The 25,111-nt window shown below is 40.5% G+C and overlaps 1 protein-coding gene across 1 annotated transcript in view; it reads left to right on the forward strand.

The window, feature by feature from the left end:
- The window catches only part of isyna1 (inositol-3-phosphate synthase 1), a 37,820-nt gene extending 13,153 nt beyond the window's left edge, over positions 1-24,667 (forward strand). The window contains exons 4-13 of the mRNA XM_022254745.2: positions 11,946-12,075; positions 12,780-12,956; positions 13,296-13,369; positions 13,523-13,675; positions 15,398-15,556; positions 16,538-16,621; positions 18,630-18,710; positions 20,407-20,599; positions 20,871-21,009; positions 22,561-24,667. Coding sequence (XP_022110437.1) covers positions 11,946-12,075; positions 12,780-12,956; positions 13,296-13,369; positions 13,523-13,675; positions 15,398-15,556; positions 16,538-16,621; positions 18,630-18,710; positions 20,407-20,599; positions 20,871-21,009; positions 22,561-22,789 — 1,419 coding nt within the window. The 3' untranslated portion in view covers positions 22,790-24,667. The remainder of the gene's footprint in view (positions 1-11,945; positions 12,076-12,779; positions 12,957-13,295; positions 13,370-13,522; positions 13,676-15,397; positions 15,557-16,537; positions 16,622-18,629; positions 18,711-20,406; positions 20,600-20,870; positions 21,010-22,560) is intronic.
- The last annotated feature ends 444 nt before the right edge of the window (positions 24,668-25,111 follow it).

Consider the following 25,111-nt stretch of genomic DNA (forward strand, 5'->3'; position numbering starts at 1 on the left):
CCCAGGCATCCCAGCTACCAAGCTATTGTTGCATTCCCTAAATATCAAGTCGATGGTAGCATGGACTTTATTAGTGTCTACAGGATGTGATATGTGGGGTCAACAATTTATTGAAAGGTGGACGTGAAACAAGGGGTTTGGGTGACAGTCAAACTGTATGGTTGGTTTATTGCTCTCACTTCTCTTCATCAAAGTTCAATGTGGGTTTGAAGAAGGTGTAGCTTAACATAATACAACACACAAAAGGCAAAGGTACAGAAAGGCGAAGTTGTATACGAATGTAACTACCGTTTGGCAGTACCATTGGAAATGCAAGTCAGACGGAGTGGGTACGGTACGTGTGTGTAGCATCGCACAGCTAGGCTACACTCATCAGGCCGGGCCATGGTGGGAGCTGTACCGGACCACCATGGTGACTAGCAAGGGCTGGACAGGGCCAACGCCGGTATATACATGTACATGTACCAACCACACTGCCGCTCAGACCGCAATGTGTTGAGCGCAATGATAAGATCGCTGCACTGTGTACCATTGGCTCAGCATAGAGACGGGGAGGACTGGGCTAGCTAGCAGGACAAGGGTGGCGAGGGACGCGGGGGTGTCTCTCCCGGCAATCGGTTCGGACGTAGTGGTAACGGGCCGCTATGACTCTCACTAGCACCCTGGGCTAATTCATACCGCTCTCGCATCGGTCCAAGCTAAGCTAGCTGGCCATTCATATGGTTACATTTCTTCGCCATAAGAATGGTTACTATCGCACTTCTCTCGGAAAGGTTCCAACCGCTGTACTACGTTAGGTTCCGCTCTCGCAATAAGGGTTTGGTCCGCCGCACCTGACCTACGAGCTAAGGAAAATCTGCTCTATTTATAGGATTCTAGAGGCTCAGGAATTAATAAAATATGAGCATCGTTGAACAGCTCAACCAATGAAAATCTTCCATCTCAAAGGGTCACATGACTTCGTGCTAGAGTCGTGTGCAAGAATCTAAGTGTCACGTGTAAAAAGGTAAAATACAGAATAAGAAGTCACATGTATAAAGTGTAGAGTCGGGTGTGTGAAAGTGCTTACCCGGTCATCTGTGGCAAATGATTGACAGTTACAAAGTTTGAGGTTTCTGAACATTAGCATTTCAGGGAACCTTACCACGCCCAGCCACGCAGCCACATGGAGGGGAATTTCGACATGCCAAAACTGAGCAGAGAAAACACAAAGATAAAGGAGTGAAGGAACACGCGATCACGCCAGAGTACAGCATGAATAACTTAATACAAAATTAGCGTCTCTGCTACATGTCCATAAGGCATAGCTGAGCTAAATAAGAGACCCTTAGAAATGCAAGGACCGAGAACGAGTAAAACTAGGGGGCGCTAGAATTCCAAGATTTGCGGGTGCGCAACACTATTATGACTTGCAGGCACATTACAAGTACACCAAGGCATCTGTGGCATTAATCATCGGCATCGATCTTGCAAAATCCGCAAGTATTCCTTTGCGTTACATTTCTTCTGCTGAACTTTTGCGCTTCACTTTTGTCAACCGGCTACACAACAAGACAGACTCCTGTTCTCTTGCCTTGGAAGGACTCGTCACAACTCATCTCTACATCTAGAACTTTGGTGCCATTTTTTTCCTTGAGCTCAAAGTGTATGCTAACTTAACAGGATCCTGCATTTTCTGTAAATTTTAATTTATGGCCATCTGAATTGGTGTTCTCTGGATTCACTTCATATTTCTCATATTGATTGACTAGTTTATTCCCTCCAATAGAGCAAAATCTCTTTTGTATGTAAATCCTGAATTGTATGAGGTCAAGAGTTTTTTCAAAGGGAATTAAATTAATACGAAATTTGGTTCCTGCTATTTTGAAATGTGAATCACTGGTTACAAAATGAAATACAGCTCATCTACAGACAACAGTGGGAGGATTTTCCTGTCTCATTTATGACAGGAAGTTGAAGTTTTGCAATGTGTGCAGGAATGTCAAGATGACCAGTAGACCTGAAAGAAACAGAATCTTTTCTTCCATGACACAGAAATGTTCGGCTGGATTCTATCAATCTCTGCAATTAAAGAGTCAGAAATTGTTGTACCAGGTACATTGTAAATTCATTGAGGATCTGTTAATTCAGTGAGTGGTGCCAACTGTCTGTAAACCAGTGTTTAATTCATCTTTTAAATTTAATAAGGGGTAGTAAAAAACTAAATTTACTGGGCTGGTAGAAAATTAAATTTACGATGCTAGTAAAAAAAAAACTTAATTGCAATGCCTTTACACGTACGTACATGTAGGGCATGATCCGTGTTTCCCAGGTTGTTTGGTAAATCAGATATTGCAGGCAGAGTTGTACCGGTACATTGTAGTTACATTGTAGTTACATGTACATGTATGTAAGTGTCAGTACCTGTAGGGTACTTTCAGATTACCAAGTTCAATCTGAAAACACTGCTTGCTACACGTAGTTTTTTTATTTTAATATCTTTTTTTTTTATAAATTCAGTTATTTGCAAATTGAGGATTGTGCCTTTTTTGTGGGGGGGTAGGGGTTCTTCTTTATGTTAATAATTCATGTACATCAATAACAAGGTTTAGTGCACTAACATGTACATGTAAGAATGGAATTTATTTATTTATTTTTTGCATATTTTAATGAAATTTTTATAGAAAGTACATTCAAATACGTGCATATTTTGTAAGACTTTGAGCCACATATTTATAAATGTAGATTAAAAAAATTCTCATTCCATTAAAGGGCTTTAGTATTTTCTTTCTTTCTGTGTATCATTAGCATCAAAGTGATCCCAAGTTGGTGAAAAACTTCCCAAGGCTTGTCATGCGGGAAAAAAAGAAGAAACAATACTTAAGCAGATACACACGTTCAAGGTTTAACCACAGCTTACATGTGCATGTATCTGTTCATTTGCCAACAGAACAGAGGGCTTTTTTGCACTCTTTTGCACATTGAGCCTCATGTCATGTGATCCCGATATGAAATCAGTAAGATTGACCAGAGTCCTGAAGTCTGGCTGTTGAAAAACGTGTACAAAACCTGGGAAAATTGGGAGATTTATTGGAAAAATTTAATGGAGAACTGGAATGATCTTGTGGCTCAGTCAGAGGAGCTCTACATGGTCTGTTGAGGCTGCTATTATGGAAAGGGCATGATTTTACGTCCATCATAAAACTTTGTTTTAAAAGTTTACTTGAAGTGAGTGGGTGTGATCTGAGACTGTTGCACTATCAGGCCTTGCCCTTTATTTTTTCTGACAACCACAATTCTGTGTCGCTTGAGAGAAGTCCCAATAGCAGTTGCAGAATTTGGTTTTATTTCAAAGGCAGTAGGGAAGTAGTACACATACATGTGCAGGTATTCCTTGTTGGAGAATATTCCAGGAACATCAACTATTCATCTAGTGTCTTCAAAGTCCCCTCACTCCAAAAATATATCCAATCTGCTAAATAAAACGGCCAGAAATGGTCCTGAAGCAAGAAGGAAAGTTGCAGCAAACTGGGATGTGTTTTCCTCTTTGTCATGCTTGTGGCCAATACAGTGTTTCTTGGTGTTGAAATTCATTTGCAACATTTGCAAATCTTGGTTCCTTTCCATGAATATTGTATAAATACATTTACATGTACGGTATGGTACACAAAACAGCATACCGGTACATGCACCATGTAGAGGCCGTCCATAAAGTACATGTACATGTACGTACACCAAACAGCATACCGGTACATGCACCATGTAGAGGCCGTCCATAAGGTACGTACACCAAACAGCATACCGGTACATGTACCATGTAGAGGCCGTCCATAAGGTACGTACACCAAACAGCATACCGGTACATGCACCATGTAGAGGCCGTCCATAAGGTACGTACACCAAACAGCATACCGGTACATGTACCATGTAGAGGCCGTCCATAAAGTATGTACACCAAACAGCATACCGGTACATGTACCATGTAGAGGCCGTCCATAAAGTACGTACGCACGAAATGCCGACTTTTCAGACCATCCCTTCCCCCGTGCACATGGCGTATGCAGTGGTTCTAACCACTTCCCCCTGTATACATACATGTACGTATTCCATACAGTGGAACGCCGCTATACCGAACACTTGGCTGTACCGAACATCATCCTTGGCTCCCAATAATTTGTGCACAGAACCTATCGAACACTATTCAGTTGCCGTTTGTAATTCCCGAACGTCAACATGATAAAACAGTCGGTGTTTGTTTACGTTTAAAATGACAAGTGGTCATTATTTCCCCAAGGATTAGAAAGGAAAGCCATTTGTTGTCAACAGTATTGAATAGACAGTGGTTTTGTGACTCCACATGATCGGGTGCGGAAGAAAACGGCACATACGCGCACGGTGGCATTGCACTAACAATAGTCTAAAGAGGGCGCCGCTGATACACAAATCAACCGAGATCAGCCACAGCATGCATCAGAGATCGATCCTGAGCCGTAGTTTCACGACTTCTAGGATAAACTTGATATCAATTTTTTGACTCAAGTTTAAATAAAAAAACAAAAATATTTAACACATACATTTCTAGAAACCTTAAACTTGAATGCAAGGGCAAAACATCACGAAAACAGCGACCCAAGGTATCACAAAAGGGTGCACTTCGGTTAGACAAGAGAGGACGCTATTCAACATGGCAACGAAATGTTCGGCAGTTAAATTCGTTATACTGAACCACCGCTGTGCCGAACATTTAGTGTGGACCCCGTCTTGTTCGTTACAGCGGCGTTCCACTGTAGCGGCGTTCCACTGTAGCAGCGTTCCACTCGGACTTCTCGGGGTACCTTGCTTCATTGCGTCATTAAATGTCACAGTACATTGTACATCAACTGTAGTACTGTCATTCAGACATCGCTTCCAAATTATAAATGACTAAAGTAATAAACAGGTTTTTATATCGGTTTTTCTTTATTAAGGGCCCTGGAAAATATTCACATGTACTAGGCAGCTTTATAAAAAAAGAGGATTTTGAGTATTTAAACAGGAAATAATCCCAATGTTCAATGGCATGAACAGAGAAAAGCCCTTTTTAGATTATTGTAGTTGAGCTCTGAAGATAGGGGACTCTGCATTTGATATGGATGCTTCCCTATTGGCCACATGCCCCCAGAGAACATGTAAGTCGGAGGTTAAAGTGGCTTGTCAAGGGACTATGAAATAGTTTCTTTGTTTTGTTTTGTTTTTTTACTTGCTGAAAAACAAAGATACAAAAAACATTTACATTTGTACTACATGTGGCTCTGATATTAAGTAGAACTCCCCTGTGGGGTTATGGGGTAGGAGTGGAGGGGCTTGGACATCGTGAGCTGTTTGGGGGTAAATCCTGGTTCGAGTACTTCTCCACCCATGACATATCCTGGCATCTTGCCATCAAGTGGATTTGAACCCACAACTGCTTCCCTCCCCCCCATCAAGAGTCCAGGGGTGAGATTTCTCAATTTTCAGCTGATTTCAGCTTTTTTGGTTTTGGATTTCAGCTTTTTTTTTCCTCACTGGCTGTGTATACAAAAGTGGAGATTTTCACAGTTCAGCTTCTTTATGTCTTTTTCAGCTGTTTTCAGCTATTTTTATCATTGGTCAATCTCATCCCTGAGAGTCACAATTTCAACCCTGTCGGTAACACACAGGCAGTTTTCTTTGGATGCTGTTGAGAATTAAAGCTGTTGAAGAAGTTGTAACATGCAATGTACCTGAAACACATATCGATGCATGTTGCAAACTATGCAAGCAATCTCTCTCACAGTGCATTTAAAAATGTATTCGCAATCCAAATGCTTTTTAAATGTAAACTAATCTTGCATTCTTGCCAAAGAAGTTTTTGATTACATATGAACATGTACAGTACATACTGTACATATGTTGATGCTCCACACTGTCTCATTTCATACATGTACATTTATGCACGTTGGGTAAAAACTTGGCTGTGTTCACTTACATGTACATGTACATGTACATGTGTTACATGTACCTGCACCCTATGCACTTACAGTGTACATGTATTTTTTAGTATTTGCACAACCGTCCCCCCCCATAGAACGTAGTAATACAATTTGCCTTGCTCTCTGCACACAGTACTGATTTTTCATTTTTCCTTCATATAAAAAAAAAAAGAAATCTATTCCTGGATCTTCATACATTCATGCATTCATTTATTGCTGGTTTTTTATTAAAATCTCTATAGCAGCCAAAGGCTGAATTGCTAAGATTTTTGCAAATAGACATTCGAAAAATACAAGAATTACAATATTAATACAGGATTAAACAAAAAACCAGAGAAAAAGTATTTTAAAACATAAACTTAAAACTATGTACATGTATGTATGCTAAAAATGAATAAATATGATAGAGATAGACGGATCAAATGTTAAGTATGTTACAAGATATTCATTACCTGAATTACATGTACATGAAGTAAGGAAAAAGTAGCACACATAACATTGTAATTAAAAATCATTCTGATTAACAGATTTTTATGTAGGCACATGCACAGTTGATCTTGAATTCATTTTGAAAATGAGTCAGCAAACAGTAAAAACCCATGAAAACATTGCAAAGTGGGTTTAAATGAAGGCAAGAGCATTAACTGGGATTAATTACAGTTATTTAAAAATTGAGTTAAATAAGGTACATGTACATGTACATGTATGGGACTTTCCTTAAAATGTTCTGTTCTACAATGATGAGTATTGTTCTGATTTTCGTATCAGTGGGACATCAAAATTGAAATTGCTTTAATAGAGAAGATTTAGCAACTCACATATGAATCAAATGTACAATCTTTTTTTCAGAAAAAGCGGCAAAGAGAAAATACAAGAGTTTGTCTACTGCCAGTAATTCAAGTATATTTCACCCATGCTGTGGGTTGGATGCAAGTCCATCTGCTAATACATGTTTGATATTTATTAGAAGTGATGCTCAGCAAATGCTCAGCAATTAGTGCAGACTAATCTACATGTACATAACATACGGATGCAATGGAAATAAACAAAGAATGGAATTCTGACAGACGGTCTAGCATTTATAAACACCCTTCATTTCTCAACTCCAGTGAACCTTGAACAAATTTCCAAAACATACATGTATGTCAAATGCTCACTGTAGATTTCTTGAGATTTGTTCAAGTGTGCCACTCTTGTGAACATTGAGCTGATTTTGTGCCCAATTTTGGGCACAATGTCATGTCATAACAGGCTATATGTACATGTACACTGTAGCTACATGTACATGTGCATGTAGGGTAGGTGCAGGCTGACACACATGTATATGTAGATATACAAAAACCAGCCAGTAAATTTATAAGCAAACTGACAACAGGAGTTGCGTAATTACATATTCACACAGAAAAAGGGTATATGTATGGATCAACATCTATTAACCTAATTACTTCACAGTCAAACCCAGACATCAGTAGATATCAGGACAGTGAAGGGTCGGAATACCTAAAACCTATATCAAGCGTGTTTGAACATAACTGATTCCAAATACAGAAAACTGGGTTGAAAAGATCTAAACTGTAGAATTCTCTGAAAGGGTCAAAAACATGAGCAAAATCTAAAAGATGGTGCTACTTTTGTCTTTTGGTCATGTTTGCATAAATGTTTGCACTGTTCGTTCTGCGGTATTGCCGCAGTCTCAGCACACTCTTTGTTAATTAAATTAAGGTTTCAGTGATTTGTAAAAGTGAGTTTTAAGGGTGCTTATTTTATGATTTAATGTACATTTATTTCTGTTTCATATCCCAATTTAAAAGCCAGTCAAATAAACAGTTTTCTTTAATTCTTCAAAAGATGAATTAAATACTTGCTGAAAATATTTTTGCTGTTTTGCCCATTTAACATCGAAAGAAGTAATTCAACAGCTCATCTGTAAATAGCCTCAGTACTGACATCAACTTTTTGTCACTTTATAAAAAAGTCTTTATAAAACCGAGTGAGTTTGAGATACTCCATTTTCCACGGCCTCTACTGGCAACTGATCTAATACTGTTTAATGCTGTTTGCCTGGTCCCACTTTACCTAGGGGATAGATAAACTCTCAGGCGAGTGCAAACATACAAGTACATGTAAGCTTCAGCCTTTTTGGACAAGCTTCCGCAACAGAAATTGATGATGTGTCATTTGTTTTGGAGATGGCTCTTTCTCAAAAATTAGAAGTGATTCATGAAAGAAAATTTCTTGAATGCTATTGGGGCAGTGATTTGTTCTTTGATGTATTTCTACCTCAATGCTTTTAGTTGCTGGGAAATGTACAGTTCCGTAAACTTTGCCTTCAGCCTGTAGTCTGCTATACTTTCTCCAGCTACAGTTATAGTCTGGCCTCTTGTAGTGCCCGATCCATTCTGTCTTTAGGTATTTATTCCAGATGTCATCATTAGAGAGTTCCATCTTCCTGGCCATTGAAGACAGAAAAATATACAATGTAAAGGATGTACATGTACTTGTAGCTTTGCACATTGAGGGGATCTTATAAGGAGGGGGATAGCTACATGTATATTTGTGGTTTGGTTTCAGGTGGGAAAAATTCTGGGAGATCAATATCTACATGTACGTGTAGACTGGGTTAGGATAAAGCCATTGATTAATTAATGTCTGCTCTACACTGTACATCACAGTGACAGCTCAATGACAGGTTTTTTGACTGGACAAAAATCAGTCAAAGTTGAAAGTACAGTACATGTACATGTATCTGGCTTCCCCCACTTCTAGTTGGAAAACAGCTAGAAAACACTTCTAGTTGGCTAAAATGGTGCTTACCTACATGTACATGTATTCCCTCTCTGCTCTGAGTACTGTACTCCATATTAGGTTACTAAAAAAGAAAACTTTGTTTACAAGTATTTTTTCTCAAGACTTTTCCTTAGCAATGCTTTAAACATTCCATACAGTCAGTGGTATATTATCCTTATTTTATAAGGACAGATGTACATGTATACATGAATAAAGCACAACTAAAGATATTTCGCTTTGTCAAAAATGTAACTAGCTTTAGCACTTTGATTCTCCATGCGATGAGGTTGTACAAACCATGCAGGATTGAAGAGAAAAATTTACCGGCACATGTGGCTGGATTGTGTGAGAGTGCGAGCGTTTGCACGCGATCAGCAATATTTCTAGTGAAAACATACATGTAGATGGAAATTTTGTCTTGTATGGGCATCAAAGACATTGCCGCGAATGTACAGCAATTTTACCTTGGCAAGGGATATTTACCACCATAGTTATGACATTTTACCATACATGTACATGTAAGTACTAGAAGGTACTATTCAAAATGTGTTACCATAAATACTTAAAACAAATCTATTTTATGCTTTTTTTCAATGTTATGTTACTGTATCATCCAAGAATCGACCCATGTCATATTCTACACCATTTTGATGGGATACATCTAGGCAATATTAAAAAAGCGATACCAGTCATGCCAGTATTTCATTTTTAAACGAAGTTTTTACTTGTCTTGGCAGATATTTTATATTGACACAAAATGTGAATCTTTTTCATTTTCTACTCGTGTTAGCTTATACATGTACTCGTGCAATAAAACTGTTATATCTCAGAAACAGAACATGAAATTTCAAAATAAAGTTTTTACTCTTAAAACTTGATTTTCAGACTCCAATGAAGAGGTTTTGTTACAAATTCAAAAACATAATGTAAATCAGACCAAATGTCTGGGTCCTAAACCACTGTGCAGTGTAGACTCCTCAACTTTTGGGCTTTTAGGAGGTTCAGTTTGTAAGGCAAACTGGCTCTCACTGCATTCGCACGGGTATGGTCATGACTGGACAGCTGTTCGCTGGATTTTTCGGTACAGTTTCACGCATTAAAACATTAAAACCACAGTTTCGTCGAAAATGTGTTCTTTTTCCCACTGATCCATTGTACCACCTGGAATTTCCCTTGAATATTGACATGAACTGTTCGGTTCTGCAGTGCAAACATGAGGTAATTTTTTTGCCTGGTTCACTGCGTCCATTTTTACAGGTATGTCAGTTTTATTTACAAGGGTAATGATGCCCCGGTCCATCTCATGTTTCATAATCTGGTGTCATTTCAATTTTCCCAGATTTGATCACTGAAGTGGGACAATAGGCATTACTTGCCATTATTTGCTGTCACTGGAGACACATTCTCCCTGTCTTGTGTGTGCAGAAAACATTTTATAAATCTTGGTCATATACATGTACTGGTATGTATAGACTCATGGTTACATGTACCCACACACATGGTACAGTATTGCCCACATAATCGTGGGGACGAACACCAAACATGAAATATTCATTCATGAAGTTGGAAGGATTGTTAAAGACTAAGAAACAATCCCACTGAGTTGAGAACACAATGAAAAGTCAACAGGGAATCTGTCCATTCCAAGTCTGCCCACAATAGAGATATTGCCCGCATAACGATTTGACGAAAAGGTTGAACTGACATTTTGCTGCCCCTTTCGAGAAACTTTTCCATGCATGCAAGTATGCACTGTCATGAAATGAGCCACACACGAGATATCGAAGTTACATGTACATGTACATGTACGTGTAGTACCCTCCAAAAACTAGTGAAAGGATTTTGGTCTCATAATTCTAATTTCAATGGTCCTCACCAAGATGGAACAGGGCTGAAGTGACGTCGCCCTCATAGTGTTTTCTTCTGGCTGCGCCAGGCGTGGTTTCCTCTGCTGATCAGATTCCTGGTTTTCCCTACCGCTAATTCTCCTGAGACGACTAGACATTCTTTTTCAACCTTCATGGGAAAGTAGAGGATCTACATGTACACTGTACACTTGACCTGGTGGCCACAGCGGCAACCATCGTTTGAAGCCATAGGCCTTTCTAGCAATGCTCCAGCCATTTGGTAACCCACAAGATGTACATGTACAACAGTCGACTGCAGCTTTCACCTCAAATAATTTTAATCTCCAACCATAACTGCCAGTGCGGCCCCTCTCCTTTATCTTTATACATGTACGGGGTACATATAATTCAGGCCTTGAAGTTGCAACAACATGTGCATGTATCTGCAGTTACCACTCGGTCATCATACCGGGGATAGCAATTCACTATTGACAATGGCTCCACAGTTCTAGACAACTCGACCCTCAGACATCTTCTAAGAGACATGTTCATCAAACATCTGCCCGATCGCTGCTTACAGTACTTCCATTTTGGGACCTACATGTACACATGTAGGGTTGGTTCTTCAGCTCCTCACAAGACCAGCATTTGAATCAACATGCCAACCGGCCGGGCCTCCTTCAAGTATACATGTATTTGTACATGCATGTAAAACTGGCCTTGTTGCTAGCAGTGGTGACATATTCTCACAGGAGCAAACTTCAAGTGTTGTTTGTTGCTGAGCGCCACATACGTTTTTGGTCAGGAATCCCGGCGCTGGGATTCCTGATGAAAAACCCAGACACCTACATGTACATGTACATGTAGCTTTGACCCTCTGGGTGTTTTGTTTCACACAGGCTTACATGTACTAGTGCTTGGACTCTCAAATGGTACCTGTCTAGAACTAAATACCTCAGGGGTATGTCCAACTAGTTATAACTTTGACTCAACCCCATCACCGAGCAGCATGTGACACAATTACATGCTGGACAGTCTCTACCATTAAATTTGCTAATCTGCCAATGCAGACTGTCCTCAACCTACATGTACCAACACGCAGAGTTTTCATCATGTCAGACCTCATAACATTTGGGAAGTGTCTTCGTTCTGCTTCTTCCTTCCTTCTTACATTGTACATGTAACTTGCAAAAGGCCTACTGCACATGTACGTGTGCACATGCTCAGTTAAATTTGATTTACATGTATGTGCTATGTGTACGTGCATGACATGAATTGGTTTGTGACTGGAACGCAGTATTTGGAGTGATTGCTTCTCTTCTGTTTTTCTCTGTGAACGTAGCAAGCCAACTTCTATGGCTCCCTGACCCAGGCATCGACCTTGTCGCTGGGCAGCGATGGAGACGGGGAGGTCTACATCCCCTTCAAAGACATCTTGCCAATGGTGGACCCGACTGACATTCTCTTTGATGGTGAGTGGAATGACTATGGTTGTATGGTAGCCCAGAATTGACATTAACCCTAACAGTCCTCAGTCCTCCAACAGGTGAAGGATTGAGGAGTGTTAGGGTTAAAGATTCAATTCCTGAGTGGGCAGCTTTCAAAACATGGCATATTTTCAATTGGTTCACTAAATTCTCTTCCCACATTTTGATGCCTGTAGATGTACAGTACTTATTCTTTATTCCATCAGGTCAATTGTGTTCTGCTGTTTGTTCTTAATTATGGGCTTTTTGCCCAAGTTCCCCGGACATAAATTTACATGTACACGCATGTACAATATATTAATATACTCACATGTCTGTGCTGAGTGTTGTCTGAGAGCTGAAATTGCAGAAATTGCAAGCTTACTTGTTTGCGACTCAAATCCTCAACCACTTAGCCAGTTGACCACCAAACTTGTGAGAGTCAGCCCAGCCAGTCAATCGCAGCAAACTCGGTGGTCAAGTGGGTAAGATATCTGCACTAGTAAGCAGAAGATTGTGGTTTTGAGCCCCTCCTGAGTAATATTGTAAACAGTTGGTAAACAGTTTTGCGAGCTCTCGGGCAATACTGAGCATACAAATAGGTGTCATATACATGTACGTGAACATCAGCAGAAGGGAAAGAACACCCATAATCAAAAATTAACATCACAACGTAAGTACACCTGTGGAAGCTATTTGCTCTTTTTCAGGTTGGGATATCTCATCCATGAATCTCGCTGATGCCATGGAGCGTGCCCAGGTCCTGGACTATGAACTCCAGCAGAGGCTCCGCCCTTACATGAAGCACCTGAAGCCCCGCCCTTCCATCTACATTCCGTCCTTCATTGCAGCAAATCAGAAGGACCGAGCGGACAATTTGCTGTCAGGTGAATTTCGATTTCCTTTCATTAAGCTGTTGCCTGAGGCCAAAATGTCATGAAAAGTCATATGCCTGTAGCTGTGGACAGGTTTGTTGCACCTTAGAATTAAAAAAAAAACTTACCTTTACGTCATTGATAAGTCAGCTCCATACATAATGGTATATTTATTTGGTTCTAAGGAAAATGCTGTGTCAGCACCTCCCCTGTTCTCATTAAGACACACCCCCTCATCCCCACCCCCTTTTGGGACATACTGGTTATATCCTATGTGTGTGGTCAAGGGGGCACATACAGCAAAACACAGTGCAGCTGCAAGTTAGAATTAAATTGTCTTCTTAATACTAGGAACCAAAGAAGAAATGGTTGCAAAACTCCGGCAGGATATCCGAGACTTCAAGACGTCCAAGAAACTTGACAAGGTACGAACCACACAGCACACGTATTGTGACACCAAATTCTGGTATCTTTCCTCACTTCAAAGAGCCGTGTCAGAGAAGGGTAGTGAACACTTGGTAGAGTAATACCATCATTACCAGTCATCTGTTTTGGTATTAAAACAACTATTGTTGCAGGTGATTGTCCTGTGGACAGCCAACACAGAGCGTTTCTGCGCCGTGGAGCCTGGACTCAACTCCACTGCCAAGGAGCTCCTGGACTCCATCAGCAAGAACGCCAGCGAGATCTCTCCATCCACTCTCTTTGCCGTGGCCAGCATACTGGAAGGGGTCAGTACGATCAAATTGACGCCACTGTTGTGGGGAGTGTGACTTTATTTGGCAAAGGGGGAGGGGACAAGAAGTGTGACCAGCATACTAGAAAGACATAAGAGTCGTGATTTCAATGAATGTTTTAGGCAGTAGCTGTTCGCGGATGCGGATCACAATCAGTGATCTAACGTTGGTTCACTGACACCAGAACCCTGCCAGATGGATGGAGCTAACCAGCCTTGGGATCACTGATCCAGATCCACGTGAAACAGGCCCAAAGTTTCAGCTTTGTAGTGTACAATGTATGTACATTTTAAGAAAAATGCCTGGCACTTTTTGATCTCTTAAATGTACATACCAGTAGACTCGACTCCCGTTATTACGAGCTCAGTCATAACGATAACCCGGATGCAATGAGCATATTCTCCCAGTCTCGAATAATTTGTGTTCATTGCTATGGAGAAATATTTGGTTATTATGTGCACGGATATCGCGAGACTCCGCCTACAACGACCGTTTGTGCCGACCCCATGCGAGCAAAAGTATTGTTCTCAACCCATTTTCAGCAACTTTTTTCCAAACCGTATTATCTGCAGCTGTCAACGACAAACCTTTTGTCCCGATTCGGGCATCATCAATGCATTATCAATGCACCTTTGTAAGAACTTCAACGTAATGTTGTTTCATCTCGCCGATCTTTAAATGCAAATCTAATGTGAAAACGCATTCCCCTTAAAACAGGTGCAGGAAAATATGCCCTACAAAAAGCATCAACATAATCTGAAGCTATTATTTGCATGTATAAAAGAAAAATTCCACTAGAAAAATAATCTCATCTACATCTCAACAAAAACCTCGGACATACTGGTAATAGTGGTGCCCTCTTTTGACTGGTTTTAGCCAATTCATGACGAAAGCAAAACGTACACTCGACTTGGGACATGTGACGTACGTGTACATGTACTTACCGGCACCGACTTGAATGTTTCTTCTCACTCGGCTATTCTTCTCAGCTTCTTCTGATCCAGGTTGTCAAATATTTGACTTTTAAATGTACTTTTTTATGTTGTTTTATTCGTCAACATTAAGATAAAATCATCAATCATCAATAAAAGCATCAATAAGAGACACATAACATCATCTTTTCATGTGTTCGGCGTGTAATATCAGTGTACCTGTAGATGATTACAACAGACATGTACGTGGCTATAAACTTGTGCAAAATGAGTGTGAAAAATTGCGCACCGGTTTTAACGACGTTCCGGTTATAACGACAGCATTGTGAAAGTCCGCTGGCCCTCGTAATAACGGGAGTCGACTGTATAAGACTTCAGACATGCCAAAAATTGCCAACTCATTCAGTTGACTGCATCTACATGAGTACATGTAAGTCTCATTAGTCTCAATATTGCTGTGTACAAATTCTGCAAACAAACTTTGTGTTCACATGAACCCATTCGTTTGTTAAATTGGCCTTTTACAAGTTGGAATTCATAGTTGCAGTATTTACTGAAATTTCCCAAGATGCCATGAATATGTCACTTGACACATCTTTGGAAATGATCATCTGCTTTTATTGTTGTCTTCAAAACATGACTATGTGCATCTTGAAACCTAATTTTTTTTTTCACAGATCATGTTTAACTGGTCAGTTGCTTTGTGAGTTAATGTATATGCTGATTCCCATCAACCTGTTCCTTTAACAATTCCAGCACAAATCATGTGTTTTGTTTCCTACAGTGTGCCTACATCAATGGTTCGCCCCAGAACACGTTTGTTCCTGGCCTCATCGAGCTTGCCACTCAGAAGGGAGTCATGATAGCCGGCGATGACTTCAAGTCGGGCCAGACTAAATTCAAGTCTGTGCTCGTAGATTTTCTTGTCAGTGCTGGTATCAAGGTACATGTTTTGTCTTTCAGAAATCCATCTGGACATTATGTAAGAATTTTAAGATTAATCTATGTTTCCCATTATTTTCACAAGTCTATAAAGCATGCTTTTTCCAGGAACCCTTCCTCTAAGAAGTCGGAATAAATGACAGAAAATTTTAATACTGAGTTTACCAAGTTCTCACACAGGCAAAAAATAAGATTTGCCTGAATGTGTGATGGTCTGCCACATTTCAATTCAAGAGAGTAGTCCAGCCCCTAGTGTAGAAAAGAGACTAGGAGTCCAACTACTTCCCTATTCCTCTGGAGATCACACAGAAATAAAAGTAAAAAAAAAATCGAAATGAAAATTCAGATTTGTTTGTATTGTTGGACACCTTGAAATGTTCCTTTAGAACACAATTCTGTGACTGAGTGATTTAGTTTTTCCTTTTTATTTTCCTTGATTCTCTCCGCTGGATATTCGGTTCAAAAATTACGAATGTGGTGGTAGAGCCTTGTGATTTTTAAGCATACAGGTACATGTAGTTTGTACTTTGAAGCAAGGTTTTTGATGGTGCAGGCTCACATTAGAAAGCAAATGCATAGAGTGCAGCTCAATGAACATTGTTCAAATGGGATTTTGCTTGTACTGGTGGATTGCTCTTTGGTGTTCAGTGAAACAGAAACACATTAGAAAGCAAATGCATAGAGTGCAGCTCAATGAACATTGTTCAAATGGGATTTTGCTTGTACTGGTGGATTGCTCTTTGGTGTTCAGTGAAACAGATTTGAATGCCAACAATTCAAACAAATTTAATGTACATAGTAAGGCGAGCCCTGACCTTCAAGGCCAGGGCTAAGGCCTAGGTTTTTGTCCAGAAGCCTTAAGGCCAAGGCCCGAAATGCAGCTCTCAGTTTGAGGCCAGGGTTGATTATTAAGGTACATGTACATGTGGCACGTGTACGTCACTGATTTTGTTTACATCTCTTTCATATTTTGTTACCTCAGCCTGTCTCTATTGTCAGCTACAATCACCTTGGCAACAACGATGGGAAGAACTTGTCGGCTCCCCAGCAGTTTCGATCCAAGGAGGTAAGAGGAGGTTATTCCTCTCTAGCTCTGGCCCCAAGATGCAAATTCCTTTCTCATCTTACCTGAAAAATTGCCTAGCAATTTTTGGGCTAATGCGAATCAGTCGACACTCACACTCATGCATGTACATGTACAGTTAGGTTTCCATGATATCTCAGCTGGCAGCCTCATTGCTTTTAGTAAGTGAAAATCACCTGCTCTGCACATGAGTGAATCTTGGTGCCATTTAGCCATGTTGTACATACTGTAGCTGTATGCCTATTTAATCAGAACACTATAATGCCTTGTGGAAAGTTGAGCCTACCAGGCATATCTGCGTTGTGCCAAAAGTAATGGTTACATGCATTGTCTGGCATGCAGAGGGGTTTATCCACTGCGAATACAGGGTGAGGGTTCCCTTCATTTTCTCTGTATGACACAATATACATTCAGAATTCGCATCTTGGCATGAACAGAAAAAAATCCCTTTTAAGCTTGTTATAGTTGAGCTCTGAGGACAAATGACACTGCGTTCGATTTGGATGCTTCCATGATTATTTGAACAGATAAAATCAGAGAAAAAAATGTTTTCCTCAGAGGTGCTCTATTAATAAAAAGTGGGGGAGATTCCCCTCTAATGGTTAGCACAGTGTGCTGCTTCCCACATGTATGAAAAAAGAGCCCAGTTTCGGGCACATGGTATGCTGGGATTGTGCACAATGCCGTTTGTTAAGTGTTCTTTGTATTTTAAGGGTACCCGGGTACAGTGTACTGACATAAAAGGGGTACCCGGTTCTAAATATACCTGTAAATGCACACCCCTAATTGAAAACTCAAAATGAAGGGCAGGTTTTTGTATGGCTATTTGCCTACAGTTTGTATGTGTCTGTATTCTAAAAAGATGTGTCACCAAAAATGAGAAGCCAAAAACCTAAAATGTACAGTCGGTAAATAAGTGTTTCATTTTTACCCTGCGTAATGCAAACATGCACATATTGTGCAGCAGATAAAGTTTGTTGCGCGCTATCGTTGCATCGTGCAATGAATGTTAACAAGAAACTGTATGTTGCACATCCGCATGGCAGTTTAGAATACTTGTACCATGCATCATTTGGAATTTGTTCCATCTTCCATGTATTTCATTGTGTTCTACAAACATGCGCGCATGAATTCAAAATGCCTGTGCTGAGAAGACGTCAGAATCTCCTCGGGGCAAGGAATGACTCGTTGGCACTCAAGTACATGTACATGTAATTCAGTGTCATACATGTGGCTCTGTGGCGGTAGCTAAGACAGGATCCTACAACTGACTCGCAAGGTTACAATTTTGGCTAACTTTAGTTTGCACAAGAGAGAGGGGCCAAAATGTGATCTTTGCTTTGATGTGTCATCGTGTTGAAAAAGAACAATAAATGGGTGAACAGATCGAGGGTTCTTATTGATTTACAGGTTGCAAGATTTCACTTCAAATTTGCTTTGGCGACTTGTGACTCATTTTGTGAGGTAGGGTCACAGTTGGCTCGCGCCTTTGTGACTGATGTTGAACAGTGGCTTTTCAGATAGTTGTGGGAAAAGCTGTTGATTCAAATGATATGGAATTCCTTTTGCTCGTTCAGCCGCCACTACGTTCTACCACTAAATAGTCATTTTTTTTTTGAGGAATTTGTTTTTAATGTCTCCTTTCCCCCCAATTGTAAAAGCCGATGGTGAAGCTGTGTATGGGAAGTTACAGTGGAACAGATTTCAATTATTAGTTAAATGTCAAAAACAAATTGTAAAATAGCACAAAGTACATGTGTATAAAAGTCCTCCACCTGCCTCTATGTGAGGTCAAGGTGCATGTATGCATATATATTCACTATATTCAGTTATTAGCTAAATGTGAAAATCAAACTATAAATCAGCACACACTGTATACGTGTATTAACGTCCTTCTGCCTCTGTGTGAAACTCATATAGTGCCTGTAGTTTGATCTGGAACTCACATTGGTTGATGGTGTAATGCTGAATATCACCGCCATTGTTGCAGATTTCCAAGAGCAGTGTGGTGGATGACATGGTTGAGTCCAATCCCATCCTGTACCAGGATAATGAGAAACCTGACCACTGTGTGAGTATTCACCTTGAGCAGAAGCACGCCCTCATTGGTTGAAAAGAGCCATGTTGGTGGGAGGTGTCATTTTAATGGCAGCTACGGGACCGTAAAGCACGTATTTCATAGTCCATTGTGATCCAGAGAAGTGCAGTTTCCACCAAAGGAGCCTCCATTGCTAAAAGAATTGTGCCCCCTGTTGGTCCAGCTCAAGGGTCAAGGGATAATGCACTCATAGGTCGAGTTCAGCGGCCTGTTCTTGACACAGGTTTCTTGTTCTCGCGCTTGAATGGCGCGAACACGACTGAAGAAAACTGTTCTCGACACAGGATCACCACCTCCTCATGAGGGTTTCATAGAAACACACGGAAAAACTTGTGAGATTTGGATTTTGATCAGCTGCAAAAAGTAGAGAGATGGCTTCTAAAGCCACAGACAATGGGAAGTTTTGCAAAATTAACATAAATTATTTTCCATAACACAGAAATAAATATTGCTTTTTAAATAGAAAAGAATTCAGCCCATCCAAACATTAATTCTCGAATAACGCACATGGACGCCGCCATGCTGCATGTTGCTTGCCACTAACTACCAGCCCCGGCATTCGACAGGCCAACCCATGTACAACAAGTTGATTTGTTCGTGAACATACGAGAACAAGCCGCGCGAACTCAGCCATTGAAACTGGGAAGAGATACCTGCATTTAACAGTGGAATGTGTGATGAGCAACAAGAAAGCCCACCTCCACATCACATTGACCAATCTCAGAGACTAGACCCGTCATTGTACATGTCCTTATTATATTTCACACAAAGGATTTGGTCCGTGTTACAGGTGTTACCACAAGGTTTTTCCATGAACATGCCTGCCAATTGTTTTGATTTAACTGGAAGTGTTCCAGTTTTAGAGTTTTCAAATGGCTCGGAAAAAAACAGACTAATCAGATTGTGCATAGAAATTGAAAATCAGAGAATTCATCTCACACATATCAAGATTCCCAGTGCGTGGAGACATTTGAATAACAAACAGAAGTGAACCTCAGTAAGTATGAGTGCTCCCTTTGGATGGAGTGTGAAATCAATGCCGCAGAAGCACACAAGGATGTGTGTTAAACACCCAACAGCTGTTTCATTTAAGTACATTCACTGTATATGCGGCGAGGGCTTAATCACATTTATCCAGTTGCCTGACTCAAAATCACTGAAATAAAAACCACAGCTGTTTGGATCTACGTGTTACATCTGTCTGGTTCATAAAGATCCCAGCTGTGTGGGACCATGCATTCAGTGATCAAGAGTTAATGATACAGCAAAAGACCAACAGCAATAAGATGACGGGGCGTTTGTATTGCACGTTCTTTGTGTGGCTTTCTCTGGCTTTTCAATGTTGACAGGTTTAGGTTATGACCAAAATCCTGGAAATCTTGTAAAACGTTCAGGTATACCTCAAATTGCTGCATTTTATATTTTGCATTCTTCCTATAAGCCCTAGGCCTCACCTCTGTCTTTTCTCTTGAGCATCTAACCACTTTATACGTGGGGGAAAATGATAACTTTGAGTACATTAGGTTTTTTGCAAAACTTACAAAAAAATATTTGGGTAGCATGGAGTCTTCAGTGCCATCGGGCAGATGGATTAAGTCATTATTTATTCAAACCTAATCTTACCTATATTTTTACAATTGACAGAATTCTCTTGTTTTGTGGGGAACAGGTTGTGATCAAGTACGTCCCCTACGTCGGAGACAGCAAGCGTGCCTTGGACGAGTACACCTCGGAGATCATGATGGGTGGTAAGAACACAATCGTGCTCCACAACACCTGCGAGGACTCCTTGCTGGCTAGTCCCATCATCCTGGACTTGATCATTCTGGCTGAGATGTGCCAGAGGATCACTTTCAAAACAGGTGGGTGCCTGCCCCTCCCCCGTCTTTTGTCCTCTGAAAGTTGTGGGCAGAGCTAAGAATAATTTATGCATCTGTGGAGGCCACTGGTTAGCCAGATGCCGCAATCTCTTCCCATGAGCCGTTTTCCTGCTCCAACCAGTTGATCAGCCAGGGATTTGCTTGCTTCTCAGTAGATGTCTCTTGCATACACTGGTCATTGTCAGTATTCTACCAGACTTGGTGCCGTTTGGTCTCCCTAAACCACACGCTCTGCCTCATTCTTTACTTGCAGAAAATGAGCCTGAATACCAGAGTTTTCATCCGGTGTTGTCTATCCTGAGCTACCTGTGCAAAGCTCCCTTGGTTCCCCCAGGAGCCCCAGTGGTGAACGCCTTGTTCAAGCAGCGAGCATGCATCGAGAATATTTTCAGGTAACATATTTAATGGGTTCCCTATCCTCCAGAAAACTCTGGAAAATCATGAAATTTGACATGTATTTTCACCCTGGTCCCCTGCCTTAACCCCTTGACGACGGAAATTTTTTTCTGAAAGCCGACTCCAAGAATTCCAGCCTCGCTTGGCCACGAACGCCACCTGCCAAACCGCAAATTCTCGGTTTGTGGCCCTGCGCGCTCTGCACGCTTTGAATTACACAGTGAAAAGGCTCATTTTTCGGTGGCATGTGGCTCTACTCACGCTTCCACATTCCCGTTGCCTCTTTTCAAAGTGGGACTTTTGTGAAGCTGGTGATTATGATGCAAATTCGGTCTTTTCATTTCTGGGCTACACACAAAGGCCAATCACCATATACACAAGAGCCATGGTCTGCCTTCCTTCACAATGTTTGCTTGAGCGTGGGCCGAGAATAATAGTTCAAAAGCGGGCTGAGGATCTCAATTTTTACGGTGGCTCTTACCGTCTCCCTGCGCAAAGGGGTTAAAAAAGCCACAAAGATTAAACAAATGACAGAAGTCGTGGAGTATCTGGGGAACATTTTCATGAGCAGAAATATTAGATTAAATTGATATTTATAATTTAGCATCAGAAATCGCTGTGTCAGGGGGGCCACACCTTGCAATTACATTAGAACTACCCTATCTTTGCCTTCTCAACAAATTTGGTTGCTAATCCTAAAAGAATGGCCAACTGAACCATGTGCTTTCCTGTAAATGTATGTGTTTGTAATGGCTTACCTACCGTATGTGCAGAGAGAAGCAGAAAATACTCCACAATTTCTACACGTGACTTTTTTTCCCCACAATGTACACTAATATACATTAAACTGAACAAAGCAGGGTATGTCTGCTCTAAACAGCAGTGTTTCAGAATATGAATCTATCTGTTTCTGTGACTCACCTGGCCCGTGAAGTTATATTTTTCAAGACTGTTCTCATCCAGAGAGAGAATTAAAGTGGCCATACTAATACATGTGCGGCATAGCTGTACAGTGCATTCAAACACCTGGCGGACTTTCAGTGCAAACTATCCCAGCTCACTGGGCCCAGAAATATTCCTATGAACCATCTCAGCTCCCTGGAAAGTATACAGCCATCCGTGCAACCACATCTGGTGCTGCAAAGTTTAATCAAACAGAATTAACCCTCTCTTCTCTTACACTCCTGGGTGGAGAGAGGCAAACGAGACACAGAAGACGTACCCAAGATCACAAGTACAGGATTCAAACTCGGACCCTGTGATTGCAAACACCAATCAATAGGCCACATACATGTATGTTGCTTCTGAAAGGTATTTTCATTGTTACTAGGTAACAGGGTTTCTCTGTTTGTCTTTTGGAAAGTCCTTTAAGGGACCTAGAAGATTTGATGCAGATAGAAGCAGGTTGACCCACCCATTTGGCCATCCTGTGCTGCTTTTTAGTAGACAATTATGTCAACATCTGTCTCTTTTTTTGTCTGCTGTGGCGGCCAAGTACTGTGTAGTGAATGCTACATAAAATTACAGTGATGTCTTCATTCTTACAGAGCGTGCGTCGGATTGCCTCCACAAAGTCACATGACCCTGGAGGACAAGTGTAGCAGCCTCACACTGGACCGGAATGGATTTCTTGAGAAAACCTCAGAGCTGATTGATGGGCACAAGAAAGAATTAACCAATGGGAGCTCACCTTTGGTGACCGATGGCAGTGGACATCTTACAAACGGCACAGCCGTCAATGGCCATATAGGGAATGGATATGCCTTGCAATATTAGACATATCGGGAAATCCTTTTTTAAACTTTCTGTTGCCTTGAATTTTTAGGCTCTTATTTATGTTCATTTCTATTCCACTTGTAGAATTCATATATTGAAACTGATATTTATGAAAATGCCAATTACAGACCATTTATGAACTGAAATGGCTTGCAATATGAAAAAGTTAAACATTTGCATTGGTGCAGGTGCCATGAATTTTTATTCCTGCCAAAAGTTTCTTTCTCTATAAGATTCTTATTTAACTCGGTAATCCACAACTTTTAACACTGATTTCCACTTATTTTCAAAAGTCAAATGATGAAGAGATTAAATCTTCACAGAAGCAGGTTTAACTAGTATTTGAGGTACTTTGCTTTACTAATTGAAAGCATTTGTCAACTGAAGACGACATAATACAACCTTTGAGTGTTCATGGGTGTAGTGGTCAGAACATACAACTAATTTTGTAAGGTGACAGATTTGGTGACCGAGTAGAAGGGGCATTTAGTCTGTCACTTAATTCATTTGTTCTGTTCTATGGAATTGTTAGAGTATGAAGTACATATGTGTTTTGTACAATGTCTGAAACCCTGTAAGTCCGGATACAAGTTGCTTTACTTTCTCAGGTTATTGCCGATTTTTTTTAAACGGAGAGTGAAATGTGGTGCCTGTTTAAATGTAGGGTCAAAGTTCATAAGTTGTTATGTTAAATGTATCATATGCACATACCAATTTACTGATGATCCAACAGTTTTGATATGGTGGTCAGTGGACAGTGGGTCCCAGCAGGGTCCATAGGAAAGTGTCACATGCAAATAGTGTGTATGTTGTCATCAGTACACGTATACACGTAGGCCTTGTGTTACGTCTTCCTAATACCAGCCATGCTGGCTCGTAGTTTCTACGGTTGGCTGGTTACTTTAGGATTATTTAGTCTGCACATCCATGTATTTACAGTATTTGTTTCAGGTCAGTTAAAAGCACAGATTATGAAAGAAGATTTGAGACTAGTCGAGGTCCAGAGAAGACAAGAGCACCTAGCAACATCAAATAGACTGAGCCAGGAGTGACAGTGTTTATATTGGGTGGGTATGCAGGAGTTTACAGTGTTTATATTGGATGGGTATGCAGGAGTTTACAGTGTTTATATTGGGTGGGTATGCACCTTTAGTACATGTACTTTTTTTTCATAGGTGAGTGAAAATTAATGTGCTTGTGGGCCCTGTGCAAACAAATCCTGACAAGATCAGTGAATGCATGCGTGTACATTTTAGTGCTCAGCATTTCTGCACATAATGTGAACTGGGATACCCTGATGAAGTAAAACGTGTACCCCAATATGTTTAAAAGGGCCTGTTTGTTTCACATGGATCTGGATCGGTGATCCCTACGCTGGTTCACTGTATCCATTGGGGGGTTTTAGTGTCAGTGAACCAACGGTGGATCACTGATTGAGATATAGATTCGTGTGATACAAACAGGCCCACATATCTAAATACAAAATCGTAACGGAAAAAAAAGTAATCTTGAAATTTAGTTTCATGTTCAGTGTAATCCGGTTTTTATGTTTCCCACCAAAAAACCTTTTGAAAGCTGTCTTTTTTCTACCTGTTTCGGAAAAGTCTTTTTGGAGCAGTAATTTGTTCTTTGGATATAGATATACGTGTATACATTTATGTGGTACCTGACTTTGGAACAGGTTCCTGACATCAATAGCCAGCTGCTCAGATACCTGGGTTTCCATGCATAGCCTCAGGACACTGGACATGTTGGACCAATTTCGTTTCCTTTTCTGGCATTATTTTGAGACTGGAAATCATTGTCAAATCCATCCTAAAAATGTCAAATGTAAAAGTCAGAATAAATAAAAGAAAACTTTGCCTTGCACTAAATTTACCAGTGGGTTCAAAATGAAGTCTTATCATAATTGCGCCTTGGACTATAGTTCAAGCAGAGCAGAAATCACATGTTGATGCATTTCAGCTTGACATGAATGTGTCTGTAAGGGGTTCTAACGTGACCATGAAATGCCACATTTGGTGTCGTCAAGAATAGTGTTTGGCAGGTGCATTTTTGTTGTAATATATCTAGCAACGTAATTTTAGTTTTGTATTATTTTATTTTGTACAACAGCGCCAGAGACAGAGAAATTGATTAATTGCAGTTAAAACCCAAATATTGCATACAATGTAAGACAGCAAACATTTTGATTGAAACATAAATTCATATTAGGCCCATTCGGCTTCAAATAATTTGTCACTGGACAGCAGGTGGGGTCTTGGGCCCGGGAACAGAATTCCACTCGGGCCTTCCCGGAGTAAGACCAAAGACCCAGATAAT

This window comes from Acanthaster planci, linkage group LG21 (genome assembly GCF_054643075.1).
Source record: "Acanthaster planci isolate LZ-2023a linkage group LG21, COTS_SCS, whole genome shotgun sequence".
NCBI lineage: Eukaryota > Metazoa > Echinodermata > Asteroidea > Valvatida > Acanthasteridae > Acanthaster > Acanthaster planci.